This window comes from Chaetura pelagica, unplaced genomic scaffold (genome assembly GCF_000747805.2).
Source record: "Chaetura pelagica isolate M959 unplaced genomic scaffold, ChaPel_1.0 scaffold401, whole genome shotgun sequence".
In the NCBI taxonomy this organism is placed as follows: Eukaryota; Metazoa; Chordata; class Aves; order Apodiformes; family Apodidae; genus Chaetura; species Chaetura pelagica.
In genome coordinates this window covers 1,888,825-1,905,844 of record NW_009952259.1, presented here as the reverse complement: position 1 = coordinate 1,905,844, position 17,020 = coordinate 1,888,825, and the positions used below count along the sequence as shown (strand labels likewise).

The 17,020-nt window shown below is 40.3% G+C and overlaps 1 protein-coding gene across 1 annotated transcript in view; it reads left to right on the top strand.

Moving 5' to 3' along the window:
- The window catches only part of LOC104397484 (golgin subfamily B member 1-like), a 40,195-nt gene extending 23,579 nt beyond the window's left edge, over window positions 1–16,616 (top strand). The window contains exon 8 of the mRNA XM_010007445.1: window positions 16,560–16,616. Coding sequence (XP_010005747.1) covers window positions 16,560–16,616 — 57 coding nt within the window. The remainder of the gene's footprint in view (window positions 1–16,559) is intronic.
- Window positions 16,617–17,020: the final 404 nt, after the last annotated feature.

Genomic DNA, 17,020 nt, shown 5'->3' with positions numbered 1-17,020 from the left:
AGCAGGACTGTACCATGAGGAAAGACAAAATTCAACATGGACTGTGTATTCAATGAGGATTTATTTCCTGTTTTATGAAACTGGGCTGATGGCTTCCTAACAGAGGCAAGCAATTTTACTGTGAAGAGTTATCAAATTTCTCTGTGAGAAAAGCTTTCTTCTCATTTTATCAGTAAACTGTATCTATGCCAGGGAATTCCATTATAAGTAGAAATAAAGAGAAAACTATATATACATATAGTTCAACCACAGTAACATTTTCATCATTATTTTATTATCAGAGCAATGTGGTCCTGGCATTTTCTTCTGATTCTTTCCATTGTGACTTTCCATGTTCTATCCTGGCAAAATATCATAGTGAGGTATTGCAAGGCCAAGGGTATTGCTGCTGCTGGGCTTCTGTGCCCTGAAAAAAGCAGATTGTTGCTAAGATTATTGTGTGAGTTTGTATTTAAATTGCAAAGCATTTAAAAATTAGCATTAGTTCAAATGGTACTCTGCTCAGAAAATGGAGTATCTTTTAAAGACAGTTCTGGACACTAGTTAGATCATTCCCCAAAGCACAGGAAACTTAAGAGGCTTTGCCAAATAACTGTGCAGGAGTTCATTGTCAGAATCCTGCTCTCCTGGGCTAGTACCAGAAATACAAAACCATTTTTCTTTTTCGAACTCATTGCTGAAATATCAGGGATAAAAACCGAAACTCTGGCCTTGACTCTCCTTTTGGGATAAGATGGTAGAGAGAAATGTGGCTCCTGCTCTCTGTTCTTCTGTCTTGCCAAAAATAGACCATGTAAGACACAATTTCTATCTAACAACTGTGAATCAATAGAAAAAAATTCAGTTGTGGTTGCATTGGTGGTGCCATATTGGCAAGAAGATCCCAGGCACAGAATCATTGGGCTGTCACACAGTTGAGATACATTGTGACTCAGTTTGCTGGGCTTAACTTACAAGGTGAGCTCTTGCTCATTCTGTTTGATTTGACCAGAGCTGTTCCTGCTGCATGAAACCATGCTGGGATGTTTATTGGCTGCCTGTGCATACCAGAGACAGTGTGATGAAAAAGGGTGGCCTGGAGTGCAACCTGAAGGGCACCTTCTCAGTTAGGCAAGAGGGGAAACCCAAGAAATACCTTTGTGTCCTATGCTGTCTGCTGTCACTGTTAAGTATTTCTTCCTGGCCAGAATGCTGTCTCCATGGAAGGACCTTCTCCATGCACAGCATGCCAACTCAGGACTTTGTTTAACCAGGTCTTAAGAACCTTGAAGGACAGAGATTTCATGGCAAATCTGTTCCAACACATCATTTTCCTCAGAGGTTCTTTTTTCTGCTCTAGAGTTGGAACATGGAGTTTTTCCTCAGGACCAGTGAGAAGGTGATGAGGGTCCTGAACCTGAGTTAACTGGAGAAGAGTTACACTTCTTTTGAAGAGCAAAAATGAACTTTCCAAACCAAGAACTCTTGTGTGACATCAAAACTTTACCCTGGTGCCTTTGCCTCCTCCAGTGCCATGCCTGTGTTATTGCCAACCCAGATGCTCCCTCCCTAGTCATTTTGTTAAACTCCTGCATTATCAAGCTCTCTGCTGCTTTTAGTTTTCCTCATAATAACTCAGCATTAATATGGAGCTTTTCATTATCATTAACTAATACAGATGCTAATTAATTAATAATGCTTGCATATCCCTCTATTAAATTGCCTGTCTAGTAGAATTTATTCTTTGTATTCCCTAAAGGTATTTTATATATCAGTGAGGGCTTTTTGTTGATCTTCTCTTTTCTGCAGCATGTTTAACTTTCTTTCACTTATCATCTAGGGTTACTGAGGTTTATTGTCTCAGTTAACTTCTCTTGAACCTTCTGTTACCCGTTATTTTTCCTTCCTCTCACCAGAAGTGTGTAGTTGCCCCAGATTCTCTTCTGATTTAGTGTAAAAAAACGCTAAATAAATCAGGGAAAACTGAAAAACTCTACTAGAAGCCAAATTGCAGTGTCATTCTTAACAGTTCAGACCTGACTTTCTGGTCCATACCAAGATGCAGTGATGTCTACAATTGCTTTGATTTCAGTGCTTTTAAAATAAGCTCTATCACTGTGCACTGATTCGGCATTTACTGGTAAATTGTGTCTAGTTTATGTGGACACACTTCAGAGGAAAATGCAAGAAATTTGGAAAGAGTAGAAAAAAAGATTCCAAGGATGATCTGGAGTCTCAAAATAATGATTGATAATGAGAAACTGAAGTTCAGCCTATAAAGTAACTGAGAGTAAACCTGTAGAACCTCCAGGGGGAAGACTCCAGAGAGCACTGAAATCAAACAAAGGTGCAACAAAAGCCGGAGTTTGAAAACTGGAGACAGACTAATTCAGAGTACATGTAAGATTCACTGAGAGTAATTAACCATCAGAACAATTAACCTGTGGACATAGTGAATTGGTTGAAGTATTTAAACTCAGACTAAGTATTTTTCCTAGTGGTTGTCCAGCCAGAAATTACTGGGTGAGGTTCTTTGGCATTGCATTCAGCATGAAGCCAGAACAATTCCTCACAATCCCTTTCAGCCTTGAAATTCAAGACTCAGCCTCATATGCTCTAAACTTAATTTTATTTTTCTTCCCTTCTTTTCTTTCTCTTGGGATTGTTGCTCCCAACATTCCCAACTGTTTTCCTGGGAGCAGTGCAGCATTTCCCCTTGTCATTCAAGACCCTTTACTGTCCTGTAATGTAAAATGTCTTTAAATTTATTCCTGTTCTTTATTATTCCTCTTCTACCATCACCCTGCATTGACTGAAATGGGATTTGCTGTGGTTGCTCCCCTATTCATGTTTAACTTCCAGCTCATTATTCTATCAGAAGTGTTTCCTGCTGGCCATGTAATTATACCCACAGATTCTCTCTCTGTAAAATATTTTCTGTTATTGCTGCTCCTTTGCTGAGGCCGTGTGAGATTTGTTAGGCCAGCTCTCTGTGGATAAACACATGCTGACTGCCTGCAATTTAGGTATAATTTGCTAAATGTTCCATGCCAACTATTTCCTGCAATTCTTATTATTCAAATCATGCTTGTAGAGCCTTTCTGGTTTTTTTTTTAAAATATATATTTCTTTATATCTATGATAAATTAACACAGACTTCATTTTACTATTTCTGCCTATTCTGTCCACCCCAAGGAACCTGGAATTGCTGTTAAAGCTACATGGGAGCATGTGGCTGATTTCTGCCAAGTCAGAGATTTGAATTGTCATTTATTTGCCTCTATTCCTTCTTTGCTTTGTGTACAGTCCCTCCTCACCCTCTTCATGAAAACCATGGGCTTGATAGTGAGGCTTCTTGTGACAACTTTCTTCCAGTTCTGCCTCTTTTTATCACCCATTTTCCAGCTTTTCTGTTTTGTTTTGTTGTTGTTTTTTTTTCTCCATAAACATGCTCTTCTTCTCTACCTGTAGCTCCTTGCCTGTAAGCACATCCCATGTCACAGGCATTTGGCCCCCACCTTTATTGCCAAAATCCCCTTATTTCTCCTGGCTCCCACTGATAGTGGGTGTCTTCAGAGAGCAGTGGGTTAATCTGTACCTCAGTGTGATGTGTCCCAGCTCTTTGGTTTCACCCAGGATTTACAGGGTTAAAGCTAATAATCTTGCTATAAAAAAGTATTCCAGAGCTGCCTTCAAAAACAAGGCTGTGTCTTGTACACACAAAGAGTACCCACCCTCAGATGATGTACTTTTGCACTGAGCAGGCAGTTGATTTTCTCTGTCTCATGTATATGCTGCAAGTACAACATCTCGTCAAGGATAGGGTATCACAGCCTTTTTGCCAATGTATTGATGACCCATTTTTTTTTTCTATCTATTCAAAGACAAAAGAAGGTGAGACCATCAGAGGGAGCTTTAGTGATTAATTGTTCTGTGCTGCCTGTCCCAGAATGCAGATTGAAACTGGAACACTTTGGCTCCCAAAGCTAAATTCCCAGAAAGCAGCTGGGTTTGTGTTTTTTTTTTTCCTAATGAGAAGCAGAAACACACACCTGGCACTCAGTGTGTGAATGGTCTTTAAAATACTGGGTTGTGGCAACCAGATCAAAGCAGCAATGACTTTAGATGCAGCCATTCAGACCCAGTTGCATCTTCTTCCCTGTTGTCTAGCACAGCTGTAGAGAGGCACTTTTAAGGAAGATGCATCCCTGTGCATCATGGTGCAGTATAAAGCCACTGCCTGTAGCTAATTCCCAGTCTTTTTACTGGATGAAACCACCTCTGATAGACTCACTTGGCACATTGATAATAGCAGAGAATCAGGGTAGCTACAGCACTTGTACCATCATTGTGGCATCTGCACAACAACTCGCTGTCATGTGCGAATTAGTTTTCCAATAGTTAAGCAGTGAGAAAAGTGATATTCCCTTGACATAAGCAGGGAATACGAGCAGACAGATACACAAACACTTCTGTGTCCTTGGAAAGAGTAACATTGAACTCAGCAGCCTCCTCATAGGAGTCAAGTTAAGCATTCAGATGAGTATTTGAAGAAATGGGAGTAGAACAACTACAGGAACATAAAAATGCTCAGCACAGATGGGAAAGGGATCTCCAGAGTCACTTGCCAGCACTTGTGAAGCTCTGCAGCTGGATGGAAGGATCATGCACTTAGAATTATACCGAGGAGGAGAGAGGACAATAGGAGATACAGCCACAGCCAGGGACTAATGAACTGGCCCTTTGAAATCTTTAAAAACATGGTTAGCAATTTGGTTGGAACATACTTTGGAATGACTTAATCTGCTCTAAAAAAGAGTCAGTTTATTGATCCTTGTTTATGTGTTTGTTTTTGGAAAGGGTGGGTGATGTAGGGATCTTACTGACACTTTTAAGAATTATAAGATACTTTTTAACTTTAGTTTTTGTTGCCTTCAGAAGCCTTAAAGCATGTAACTTGTGCTCATGCTGTCCGGGTGTCACAACCTTAGCAGAGGGAGGTGTTTGCAGCAGATTCAGGGCATTGCAGGAAATAACTGCATCATGATTTCTCTCAAAGCCTGAGACTTTGTCCTACTTCTATTGCTCTTATGCCTGGAGGAAACATCTGCCTTAAGTGTCAGTCAGTTTTGGCTGTCAAAAATGCTGGGTCACCAGCCTTCGTGTTCATCTGCAGTTGTGATTTGTAGAGGGGAGCTGTGCCTAGCTGAGCAGGCTTTCATTTTGGGTCAGATTGCTGAACTTTGCTCAGTTCTTGCCTGGCACTGGATGCCTCAGAGTGATGCCCATCTCCTCTCTTCCAGTTTCATGGTTTCACTGATACCCTCATACAGCTACTCTCAGAGGATGTGAAAGGGGAGAACCTTAATTATTTAACACTGTAAAGAGTTCCAGGGCTCTAACCTGACAGTATGAAGCCTTTTCTTGTTAGTTTTCAGATGGATGCAATATTCAGGAGAGCACAAGGGCCTTCCTAATCATTGACACCTGAGGATAATTCCATTCATGGGCAAATAAACCATTTCCATACACTACTGAATCACTGGCAATATCATTAGGAACAGGATTTCTGCTCCTGCAAGGGTCTTAGGAGGGAAGCACAGGCAAAGAGCAGCCAGGTAATGGCTTGTTTCTATTTAGCAGCTGTCACAGGTAGGCTCGAGTATCTGTGTGAGCTGTCACCCATTGGACAGGCAGCAAATTTGTTTTCTAAGAACCACAGAGGTTTTATTATTCTCTGGGAACGCTATGAGATCTGGTAATTGTTCTGAACACGAAATGTGGCATCTTCTGTTTCGTATTAATGCCTGGGCAGCTTTCTGAAGGGAAGGCTCCCACAGCTGCCTGGGGGGCTTGTGGCAGCCTGGAAGGGAAGGTGTTTGAGTCATGGGGGAGGAGAGACTTCAGAAAGGTTGTGTGTATGATACGAGATGATATCTATCGATCGATCGATAGATATAATATATATGGCATTTAAGTAACTGCAGGTTGTTGGAAACTGTGCTGTCATGTACAAAAGGCAGACACTTGAAACAGTGAAAGGGCTACAGCCTAATTAAAAACCTTTAGTCAGAAGTGGTGACTCCAGTGAACATTGTCATGAGCAAAGATAATATATAATGATGTACTTGTACATGGGCTTTGGCTGTTGTCAGACCCTGAGGAAATCCAATCTGTTACAGCCATCCTAGAGACTTCTGTGCCAGTGCACATAAATTCACTTTATCTTCAGTGCTGATGGTTGATGTTTTGCACTGCTGGGGCACTACAAATATCAGAGGTGCAGCAAATATTTTAAATATTTTCTTACAGAGCTAATCCAGCCCCAACTCTGTGCTGTGCCTCAGTACTCCGACCCAGCTGGTATCAGTAGTGTGGGTATTACAATGAAGGGGAGTCTGTAGCTCCTTATTTCTGGGTTACCATAAAATGAGCTGTTATGCCCTGCAATCTACTGACAGACAATCTGGGACAATAAGGCACATCACATCATTTTGATATTTTGAGAAATGGGGACAAAAGAATCAGAACATTCTCGTTGGCTGCCTTAAAAATTTCTTCATGACAGCAAGTAGAAATTTTGCAGGAGAGGAAAGCTCCTAACCTTTCATTTTTGCAATGTTTGTTGTAAAGGAAAAAAAAACAACCCACAGCACTTTATTGATGTATATAACAGTAAATGCAGCTATCTAAAAAAAATAAATGGGAAAAAAGGTATTCTGAGCCTTCTAGCAATGAAACCATATGATTGCATTTCCCTCAGCACTATAATTTACTGCAAAGACAGTGCTGATGAAATTTAGATAAGACTTTAAATGGTATATAGTTTTAACAGGAATGCAGTGTCTGTTTAAATGGTAATTCCAGCCTTCTAACACCAATTAAACTGTACAACTTGAATCCCTAAAGAGTGGAAACCTGTAAAAGCTGTGTATAGGGTACTTGGAGTATACTTCTATACTTTTTAATACTTTCATAGAAGGATCCTTACACTATAAAATACTGCAGGTTTGTTTTAATTAAGGCAGTGAACCCTAGGGGAGGAGATTGGGGAAAAGGGAAATTTTACTTGCTTAGAAACCTGAAGTAAGGAAAAGGGCAGTCAGTTGTTACACTATATTGCAAGTACCAAATCAGACTAATCTGGAATTTCAGACACTGAGATGGTTGCAGCAGGGCATATAATTTCTTTCTGGTGAATTTTCTTGCTCTTTTAATTTACAGAACTGCTGTGAAGTAGAATCCTCCATATTATTTTTTTTTTTCAACATGAGGATTATTCATATTATAACTAGCCATGAATATTTAAACTTTGAGCTGTTATTTGAATGCATTTAGCCTGATCTATTGTATGTGATGCCTGCTTCTTGATTGGAGAAAACCAGAGAAATTCATGGTTCAGATATTTGCATTGGACCATTTTCCATTTGTTTTTAAACAATATTCATACATCTGTCTTTTCAATGATTTTTTTTTCAGGAACATTGGCAAAGTTGCTTGCTCAGATCTTTCTGCAAATCACACTCAAGAATGATGTGAGTGTGGCCAGCCTGTCTTAATTTGAAAACAAGTGAGAATCTTCAGGATAGATTTTCCTGGGCTTCAGGTGTAACTTTTATGACATGTATTGTTTTCTGTGAACCATTTGGCTGTAAAAGCTGCTCAATTAAATGGTTGTGCTGGTTTCTTGGTCCTGTTGCTTCTGAAGGCAGCTTGTTGCAGTGCTTAATGGTAATGGCATGACTCTTATTATTAAATATTCAGGAAATTCTTACTGAAGCACTGCTTTTCAGCTGTGCTCATGACACAGTTTGATACCTAGTTAGAAATAAAATTCCCTTGATGGATAACTGAACTTAGAGCAGATTGGTAAATTACACAGATATGGTTGGTAAGTTTGCAGGTTGGTAAGTCTGCAGTATCTCGTTTGCCTTTAAGGTCATAATTCATAGCAGCATTTTGGTTGGAAAAGACCTTTATGATCATGGAATCCAACTGTTCACCTGACACTGCCAAGTCCACCACTAAACCATGTCCCCAGGTGCCACGTATACATGTCTTTTAAATGCCCCCAGGGATGGTGCCTCCACCAGTGCCCTGGGCAGCCTGTTCCAGGGCCCAGCAACCCTTGGGGGGAAGGAATTCCTAACATCATGCAAGAAGGTAGCTGATGCATGCCAAGATGGAAGGGGAAAATGGAAGAAAGAAGATCAGGGCCCTACAGAGAATCTGCCAGAGAATTTCAACCCACTGCAGGTAAGAAAAAGCTAGTGCTGGGGTGAGGACTCACAGCATCTTCTGATTCCAGTAGCTGCTTTGGGGCTTCATTTTGTTTTTGCCAGCCATCAGTCTGCTCCTTGTCGTATTGTAGCAGGATGCTCCATCTCTCAGTATGCCTGCCTCAGTTTCCCTCCATGATTCAATTGCTTTTTGTCTCTCAGTTTTACAGGCCTGGGACAAATACATGTCTTGCTACCACAATGTCAGATTTTGTGCAGAGGGAGGGAAAAACCTGATGAGCGTGACAGCCAATTTTTGCTCCTCAGTTAGGGAAAAGGCTGTAGTTTTAGCTTGGATGAGCTGTTAAAGAGAAATGTGTGGATTCAGAAGGTGAAATAGCACTGGAAATCACCTGTCATTTCATTAGTCACGCTTGGATTAATTCCTGCCAGTGCCATCTGAATTTCCCATCCTCTCTTCAGGCAGGTGCTTGTTTTCCTTCCCTGAACAGCCCTTCTCTTCAGCAGTAGGTTTTCTGCAATCCCCCAAAATCTCTTTGGGGGGTGGGGGATTTACCTCTGCATTTTGTGACATTGGCAGAGAAGAACTTGTGCATTAGCACAATTTGCTGGTGACCACACATCTGGCCACCCTCCTGCCTTCGCACCAGTGAGTGCTGGGAAAATCAAGTCCCATTTTCCCTGCCCCATCAGCAAATAATAAAGTACCGAAATATTAAGCAGACAGAATGACAGAGCAACAGTGGTTTAGATTAAAAGTTCACAGCAGTTTATAAAATGCATGCATTTTTAGGTACCATGGGTTGCTCTGCATTGTACTGATCCACTTGTGTCTCCTTGGTCCCTGGAGAGTAGAGCTGGGACGCTGTAGAGCCACTCTGGCTGGTGTTTCTCCAGTCCTGTGCTTACCAGTAACCAGGGAGGTCCAGATATGGGGCTTGTGTTCATCTCTGCCCTCCAGGGAAGCTGTCTCTCTAGCATTCCCCTTGGCTATCTTGCTATAGTAGGTCAAGCAGGGGGCTGAGGCACCCCAAAATTTAACTGAGCTATTGAAGTTGCAAGGGAAAAATGACAGTTTCTGTAAATAGCACATGACCATGGGTGAAATTCAGAGGACTGAGAGGATAGCAAGGTGGTTAGAAGATTAAGAACTCCCAGCAATGACGTGGCTAATGAGATTTGGCAAGACACTGGCACAGGTTGGCCAAGGAAGCTGTAGAAGTCTCATCCCTGGAAATGTTCAAAGGCAGGTTGGATGGGGCTTGGAGCAACCTGGTCTAGTGGGAGGTGTCCCTGCCTATACAGAGCGGTTGGAACTAGATGATCTTTTAAGGTCCCTTCCAACTCAAAGCATTCTGTGATTCTATGATTTGTTACATGCCAAATAAAGAATTGATTTCAAGCAAAGCAACATGAAAAGATCCCATCCCCAAGTCAGGACCATGTTCTTCCTTAGCTGGGTTTTCTCAGGTGACCAAGTGCATTCCTAAAGAGAATGAAGCCAGTCTGCTCCATCCATTGTCAGTTCTAGTATGGGAGATATGTAAAATAGAATGATTTTTATATCCCCCAAAATCTCTTTGGGGGGTGGGGGATTTACCTCTGCATTTTGTGACATTGGCAGAGAAGAACTTGTGCATTAGCACAATTTGCTGGTGACCACACATCTGGCCACCCTCCTGCCTTCGCACCAGTGAGTGCTGGGAAAATCAAGTCCCATTTTCCCTGCCCCATCAGCAAATAATAAAGTACCCAAATATTAAGCAGACAGAATGACAGAGCAACAGTGGTTTAGTTTAAAAGTTCACAGCAGTTTATAAAATGCGTGCATTTTTAGGTACCATGGGTTGCTCTGCATTGTACTGATCCACTTGTGTCTCCTTGGTCCCTGGAGAGTAGAGCTGGGACGCTGTAGAGCCACTCTGGCTGGTGTTTCTCCAGTCCTGTGCTTACAAGTAACCAGGGAGGTCCAGATATGGGGCTTGTGTTCATCTCTGCCCTCCAGGGAAGCTGTCTCTCTAGCATTCCCCTTGGCTATCTTGCTATAGTAGGTCAAGCAGGGGGCTGAGGCACCCCAAAATTTAACTGAGCTATTGAAGTTGCAAGGGAAAAATGACAGTTTCTGTAAATAGCACATGACCATGGGTGAAATTCAGAGGACTGAGAGGATAGCAAGGTGGTTAGAAGATTAAGAACTCCCAGCAATGACGTGGCTAATGAGATTTGGCAAGACACTGGCACAGGTTGGCCAAGGAAGCTGTAGAAGTCTCATCCCTGGAAATGTTCAAAGGCAGGTTGGATGGGGCTTGGAGCAACCTGGTCTAGTGGGAGGTGTCCCTGCCTATACAGAGCGGTTGGAACTAGATGATCTTTTAAGGTCCCTTCCAACTCAAAGCATTCTGTGATTCTATGATTTGTTACATGCCAAATAAAGAATTGATTTCAAGCAAAGCAACATGAAAAGATCCCATCCCCAAGTCAGGACCATGTTCTTCCTTAGCTGGGTTTTCTCAGGTGACCAAGTGCATTCCTAAAGAGAATGAAGCCAGTCTGCTCCATCCATTGTCAGTTCTAGTATGGGAGATATGTAAAATGGAATGATTTTTATTTTTTGAGAGCAATAAAAACTGTATGAGATTGCAAAAGGTTTATGTATGTTTTATAGCAGGAGCAAGCATTAGAGTGAAACTACATTGTTTCCCTCTTTCCTGCTTCCTTTCTGCTTTCAGAACAAATCTGTGAAGTCAAGCAGGAGCCTCTTTAGTTTTGGCAAATGTCTCAGTGAAAAAAATTATCAGTATAATTTCATGCAATGGCATTTTAAGCAGATTGCAAATGTTGTAAATTAACCAGTATTGCCAAACAGGAGGTTCTGCATGTTAATGCAGTATGTTTTTCATTCATAGCTCCTAATCAAGCTGGAAACTCAATGTGAAATATTTTTCAAAGGCTGGAGTTTCCCAGCTTCCACCACTGATTCAGTCCGTCTTATTTCTGAAATATTTTTCAAAGGCTGGAGTTTCCCAGGTCTCACTTCCACCACTGATTCAGTCTGTCTTATTTGCAGGACAATGGGATTTTCAGCAATGTGAAATTGTGTTCTGAAAATGCTCAGTGATGGTATAAACTGGCTCAAATGAATTTACATGTCACTGCCATTGTGTGTGAGTGGAAAAAAAAAAAGGAAGGTTTAAAGTATTGGTTGTGTGTGTTTGCTTTTGTTTTTCAAGGAATACTGGAATGGCTTACAAAACATTGGGGCCTGCCTATCTTTTGTGCATGTTTTCTCTGTAAGAAGATGTTGGACCCAAATGGACCTCTCAGATTGGAAAATTCAGTAAGTTGCTGTGAAGTGTAGACATAGTTTGATAATAGGTAATTTTCCAGTTGCCAGTTCTTCTGGAAGGCTTTTGGTGCCTGGAAATCTTCTTCCAACTGAGATTGCTCTGTTTCCTGAAGCACAGGTTGACTCCTGTCCTCCCTGAAGTTGGCATGAATGTATTGTCTTTGAATGAAATGGGAAGAGGTAAGAATTTTGAATTAGGGAAGAGTCAGAAGTGGAGGAATTGGTGATCACATGAAACGTGTGCTGCTTCAGAGCAAGCTGCCTTCTGAGTCAAAAAAGAAAGGATTTTTGGTAAAACAGGCAAACAAAAAAATGACAAGGAATTGGCTGCACCATTGACTCAAAGGATTTCTCTTATGTAAATCAATCCCCATGGGAGGCTATAAATGTTAGGTTGCTCTAAATTAGCTGAGGATGATGATGTCCTCTAAGTTAGGGGAGGATCAGTTTGTCCTCAGATAGCCTTCTGACTGGAGGGATGTGTTTCCTATCATTGCAGCAATCTGTGATAGAAAATAAAAAACTACGCTCAGCTCCAGGCTCTTCCCTATCCCTGAAACAAAGACTCTAATGATTTCCCTTGTCTCTGACATCCTAGTAGTTACAAGTCAGTTTAAATACTAATTGGCATTTACGTACTAATTAATATTGGCATTTTCCATCAAAGTTTTAGAATGAAAAGTCTGGGGCTAAAAGTGTCTTCATGGAAAAATGGTTTTATGAAGGAATAATGTTTTCCATCAAATGAAGAATACAATTTTCACCCCCTTTTAACTAAGGAAAACCCATCTTTTCTCACTCAGAAATACTGTTTTCACCAGAGTCTACTTAGAAAAACACACACTGAAAAGAATTCTCAATTAACTCATAATATTTTTACTTTCAACATCTGAAAATACTGTATGAGCAAGATCACAGTCCAGTTGGGTATTTTGGACACAGCTTAGATTTATTCCCTGTTGAGTAAAGCAAATGCATTTCTGGTAGCACAGCCCAGGACTCTGAGGACCACCCCTCACTCATCCCTACCAAGCAATAATGAAGAGGAGTGCAGAGAATGCAGTCCCTGACAGCCTACCTTGTTGTCTCCTATCAGATAGGATCCAAGAAGAGATCCTGCTCAAGGCCTCTCATCTAATAAATTGGCCTAAGACACAGGATTCTGAAGTTTTTTCTGCTTTTTTTTTTTTTTGTTATTTGTTTTTATAAGCTTTATGCCTGTCAGCAAGATGGTTAAAACATCCTGGATTATGCTGTCAGAGTACCTAAAAAAAAATCAAAGTATATCTAAAAGTTTCCAAAATGTATTTCTGTCATCATTGAAAAAGTTTTGAGAAAGTTAGGACCAAACAGCTGTTTATTGGTTTTTTAAATGAAGTTCTTATAGTTGTAACTCACTCTTTAGCACTGTCACAGAAACAGGAAGGGGCCACTTCAGTTGTATTTTGTTCTTCTGTAAATATGCTTATATAGCCCCATTTATATATATATATAAAATCTTCACTATAAGAGTTGTAGCAGTCCCCATCATACCCTTAGTTTTATCTCTGTCCTTCCAGCCTCCTCTATGACTTTTTCCCCCTCAAAATTAATACCTAGAGTCAGTGTTTTGCATACCATAATTTATCTTAGTAAAATTTCATTTCCATTTAGAACTGTACAAAGGTGAGACCCTTGTCTTGATGAGTTTGGATTTCATTTTAATTTTTGAAGAAGTGAACAATAATACAATTTGGCTGAAATATGGCAAAAATTTCCTGGTCTTCACAGCAACCCACAGACAATTCAGTGCATGTATGTACAAAAATATTAGACTACCTGAGTGGATCATTTGCTGTGCTGTGTTTCCTCTGGAATTAGGGGATAAGGATAGCAGAAAAGAGTTGTAAGAGCTGAGAAATCTAGAAGATAATAATGTGTTCCTTGTCTTGAAAATCACTTTCAAGAAGCCCTCTGGGAATTATGACTTCTTTTATGCTTCTGCCATCCCTTTACCAGCTCTTTCTATGAATAGTAGATGAATTTAGGACCTAATGTTGCATTTGAAACTGTTGCTGTGAATCATTACACTCAAAAACACACCAGAACTTTGTGCTGGCTCCAAGGATTCACTCATACAACACACTGCTGAATAAATTGCATCCACAGGTATCCTAGGAAGAGCCTTGGGAGGATGCCTCAGTAAATATTGTGATCAGTTTTTAAAATCTATTTGGTTGGCATCCTCATTGGTGCTTTACAGAACAGGGGCTGGTATTTTGAAGGGAAAAAGAGAAATATTCTCCAGAGAAAACTAAACACAACCATCAGGAGTGACTGAACTTGTTCTACATCCACCCTACAGCTGGTTGTGGCATCAAACCTTTGCTTGCTATGACCAGTGCCTCCAACTTCTGTCATTTGTCACATTGTCAGGCAGATGCCAGAGCCTGTGATGAGTGGGTTTCCATTTCATGACTCTGAGACCCAGCTGGTACTGCCAGAAGCAGCACACTGTATGTGGCCTGAGAATTTGTACTTGAACTTTACTTGTTCCAGGTGAAACTCACTTATAAATAAGAAATAATATATTTCACTTTGGTATTTCTACTGTCAAATCTATAGAAACTAACTGTCAAAGTTGTCCTTGCAGGAGATTTCCCATTTTAACCCATTTGGGATATTCATACGAGCCTAAGTGTTGTGGAAAAGCAATTTACTAGCAGTTTCTTGTTTTGACTTCTGTAATCCCTTAATCTTTCACTTCTTCCCTTTCTCCAGTTCAGATTTGTTTGTTTTTTCTACTGCATTGTCTCAGGTACTTTCCTGGAAACAGGAATCCATCTGAAATTGTGTAGCTCTTGCACATGCTCATGGAATTCTGTCATGTAGAGCTCTGGTTCTCTTTTGACACCTCCATATTACCTGCCAGTATTTCATGACAGTTGCTTATGTATTTGCAGGAAATACATAAAACAACAGTGAAATAGTAATTTTTTTTGTTTGTTTTCAGTTGTTTCAGACACAGATATATATATATTTTTTGACACCAAGTGATTTTCCTCTTTCTTTATGTGACCTTGGAAATAAAAAAGTTATTACAACTGCAGTTGTCTTGGACTGTTGAGCTGGGAGAGGTTGTCAAGGTGTCTCCAGGGGATGGTCAGTGACATTTTGAATCTGGCACACGTGGGAGCTGAACTTCAGAGAATAGTGAGCTTTGTGAACAGCTGCAACTTTGCTCTTTTTAACTGCCTTTTGCTTGCTTGAATAACTGTACTTTCTGTGAAACTGAGTAAAGAAATGGTGAAGGAGAATAGATGTAATGACTATAAAAATAAGTGAAGGAGAAAAAGGACATAACGTGACTTCAGTGTAACTTATCTGTGACGTGCTGATGTGTTATTTTTTTCCCTGATGTAAAGGTTAGATCCATTAACTGGTGGTCTTCCAGTGAGGACAGGGAGCTGACAAGGCATGAAGGGCTTGGGCCAACAAGACCATGCAGTACTTGATCTTTGAATGCACGACTTGTATCGTCAGCAGCAAAAATGACTTGACTTTCGTGTTCCCTCTACGTGTGAGGAAATGAACATGAATTAATAGCTACAGTAATTTCCTCTGGGTAAATCTGTCTAAATGATCTTAAATATTAGAATGCTGAAAGCCTAATGGCATGAATGTCTGACATGATGAACATCTACAGCTGTTTGTGAAGCCAAAGGGAGGTCTGGGTGCTCACTCTCTTTGAAAATCAGGTCACAACACCAACAACATCTTTATGAAGGCAATCCCCTTGATTTCAGGAACATTTACATAAAATTGCAGCAGGATGACAGCCTGATGTCCCAACTTGAGTTTCTAAAAATCACAGGGCTTGGAACTAGTTGTCTTTTTTGCCTTCTGAGAGATGTGAGGGTATGAGGGGAGTGTTTTTATTCCCAACTGTTGAATTCAGCAGTGATTTGCATTTCTTCTGAAGAGTGAAACAGTATTTTGTCCTGAGGACTAAATGGTAGGAAATTAACACCTGAGTTGGGTTTTGCAGTTCACCTGTGTGATTATAATTTTTCTGTGTCACAAGGTATTTGTCAATCTGTTACACAGGATGCTTTTCTTTTGTGTTTATTGATATTTTTTTTGTCTGTGAGGAAAATTATTTCTTGTCAGTGTTGTCATGTTATTGGATAGTTTTACCAGAATATGCATTTAAGGGAAATAATTTTTTAAAGACTTGAAGATTTGCCTACAATGTATTTATCTATTAGACTCTGTGCTCCTGTATTGTCATGGTCCAGACCTGACTCCAAATGCAGCTCTCACTTATTTTCTCAGCTTCTCCTAGGTTAAATGTACCAATGGTTTACTCAAGACACAATCAATCTTGGTGACCAAGTTAGCAAATTTTAGGAATCTGCTGCCCAGTGATGATTGTGTATATGCATCCAGTCTTTCCTAACAACAAATTAAATGGATTAGTCATAAAGATCCAATTATTTTCATACATGGCTATTTAAATTGAAGTTTTCCTGCCCCCTGAGCTGAGCTGTGTGACCATGAGCAAACTCCTCCACCTCTGCAATGAGAAGTTAAACAGGTTCATTGAACTACTAACTCAGCAGACAGCAGTTTTGCTCAGTGACCATCTACTGTGGTCTGTGTGGTTGGTTCAAAGGAAGGATTGTGCCTAGACAGCAAAGCAAGAAAAAAAGAGAGAGGAAAAAAGTATCTATATTTTCTCTCCCTCCTGTTTGCCCTGTGTCTCTGTAATGTGGCAGCCATCAGACAGTAGTCACCTATAAATTGATTTATAGCTTGAAAGAGGCTGAGAAGCAATAAAATCTAAGCTTACCTAACACCTGGTAGCATTAACTACAGTTCAGAAACTTCAGTCTAATATAAGAGGGAAGATAATTTCAGTTTAGCAAGAAACAGGATTAATGAATTCTCCATCCACTGTGACTAACTGATGCCTTTGGGAAAGCTTCTTAACCTCTGTTTTTTTTCCTTAGCAGATCAACACAGAAAATGAACTTTCATGGGAAAGCATTGAAGGTGCTTATGAATTGTGACTATTCTGTATAAATAAAAACAAGTACTCAATGATTGGTAAAAATGTTTAAATGTTAACCCCAGGGAAAAGAATTTATCTGCTTTTCTTTCTAAAAAGTTACTTACTTCTCTCTGAGATGCTGGGTAGTGAATGCTGACTAAAAGAGTAGTGCTTTGCTTTATTTATATACTGATGGTTATAAACCTGCACAGTAAAAGGTAGCTTTATCAATGAGCATCTCTTCCCTTTTGAGCAGCCATCTCACTGGGCTGAGACAAGCTGGATGAAGGTAGAGGGCAGGTTTTGCTTCACAGCAGAAAGTCTTCCTCATTTTGATGGACTTTGGGCTTTTTTTTCATAGAATCATAGACTGTTTTGGGTTGGAAGGGACCTTGAAGATCATCTAGTTCCAACCCCCCTGCA